Source organism: Rhincodon typus, chromosome 40 (assembly GCF_021869965.1).
Source record: "Rhincodon typus isolate 14 chromosome 40, sRhiTyp1.1, whole genome shotgun sequence".
NCBI lineage: Eukaryota > Metazoa > Chordata > Chondrichthyes > Orectolobiformes > Rhincodontidae > Rhincodon > Rhincodon typus.
In genome coordinates, this window is record NC_063371.1 from 4654349 (window position 1) to 4655708 (window position 1360).

General features: G+C 40.7%; 1 protein-coding gene across 1 annotated transcript in view; it reads right to left on the reverse strand.

Moving 5' to 3' along the window:
• Positions 1 to 12: 12 nt before the first annotated feature.
• Positions 13 to 1360, reverse strand: part of LOC109919668 (deleted in malignant brain tumors 1 protein-like) — a 56738-nt gene continuing 55390 nt past the window's right edge. Inside the window, exons 16-18 of the mRNA XM_048618503.1 lie at positions 1309 to 1360; positions 1124 to 1165; positions 13 to 937 (exon numbers count right to left, since the gene is read on the reverse strand). Of these exons, the coding sequence (XP_048474460.1) occupies positions 792 to 937; positions 1124 to 1165; positions 1309 to 1360 (240 nt within the window). The 3' untranslated portion in view covers positions 13 to 791. The remainder of the gene's footprint in view (positions 938 to 1123; positions 1166 to 1308) is intronic.

The following is a 1360-nucleotide window of genomic DNA, read 5'->3' on the forward strand; positions in this document are numbered from 1 at the left end:
TACACTCTCTCTGACAAACTCACTGGCACACTGGCAGTCGCTAACACAAACATTAACATTCGTACGTTCACTGACACACAAGCTGTCACACACACTCACCTACAAACATTCGTATGCTTTCACACACTCTCTGACACATCAACATTCAATGGTATATTGATGCCCACTGACAAAAACACACGTATACTCACATACATTTTCTGATCACGCATTGAAAGAAATGACACAAAGTCTGTCACACAGATATTCATTTGGAAATCATTTGAAATGAGATTTTGCCCTAAGATGGCTGAAAACAGAGGATAACATCAGCTTGTTATGGATTTGTTTTTGCTGTATCTTGTCACGATATGAAATGCCATATTTTGCACACTCACGGTGATACATCCGTGGTGACATGTCAATGGAAATGGTTGCGATCGAAAGTGGAGTGAACTGACGAATTCGAATCGATACCAATGGATGAATGAAGAGTAACTGAGAAATAAATAACCGAAGGCAGAGGCCAAACAGCTCAATGAAAACTTCTGACCCATTGTCCAAAGTAACTTTTTCCGGTGTCCCAATTGCTGGAGGAACGGGCGAAGTGAATGAGGATACTCTAAATCACTTCTCAGCTTCAGTGTTGCCGTTCGTTCACTCCCGAAGTGCCCTGATCAAAAGACATTTCCAGAAATTGATTCACCTTGATTTATAATAAGGTCAAATGATCTCCCTCCGCCCGGAATAAGTCCAACTGTCCACAGCATCATCAGCACATGAGTAGAATTAGGAGCATCTGACAGCCTTTGCTAGTTAAGAGGGAAGATTTGAATCTTACCTTTTCTGGTAAATTTTCTCCGTCTTACAGCCAGTAGCATGATCAATTCACACAGTAACAGCGCTGCTAGAGCGATGCAAACAGCAGCCAGAATGGAACTGATTTTATCTCCTTGTTCTAAATGGCAGGGTTACAGAAAGATTTAGCATAGACATAGCCCAACTTGAACATTTCAAATGTTTCAGTCAATTTGAAACAAATATAACCGTCAACAATTAACAAAAGCATGAGTATGTCAATAAAACTGCTTTCCCGAGTCCAAACTGTAACACGAACAGTAGAAACAGTCTTAGTTATGAATACCTGCAGGTGTGGACGGTGTAGGAGTCTGTGAAAAATCGGGCTCTGTGAAATGTATTGTAAAAATATTCATGAATCTCAAAGACTGAGATTTTACTTCAGAAAGACAACAGCTCATCGCAATATATGAAAACAATTTGTCATGTTCATCGATCAAGATTCAAACGGTCACTCAGCAAGCTCCTTACCAGAGCAGATCACACTGGCATCTTCCTTCTGGTCACAGTCAGGATGAGCTGA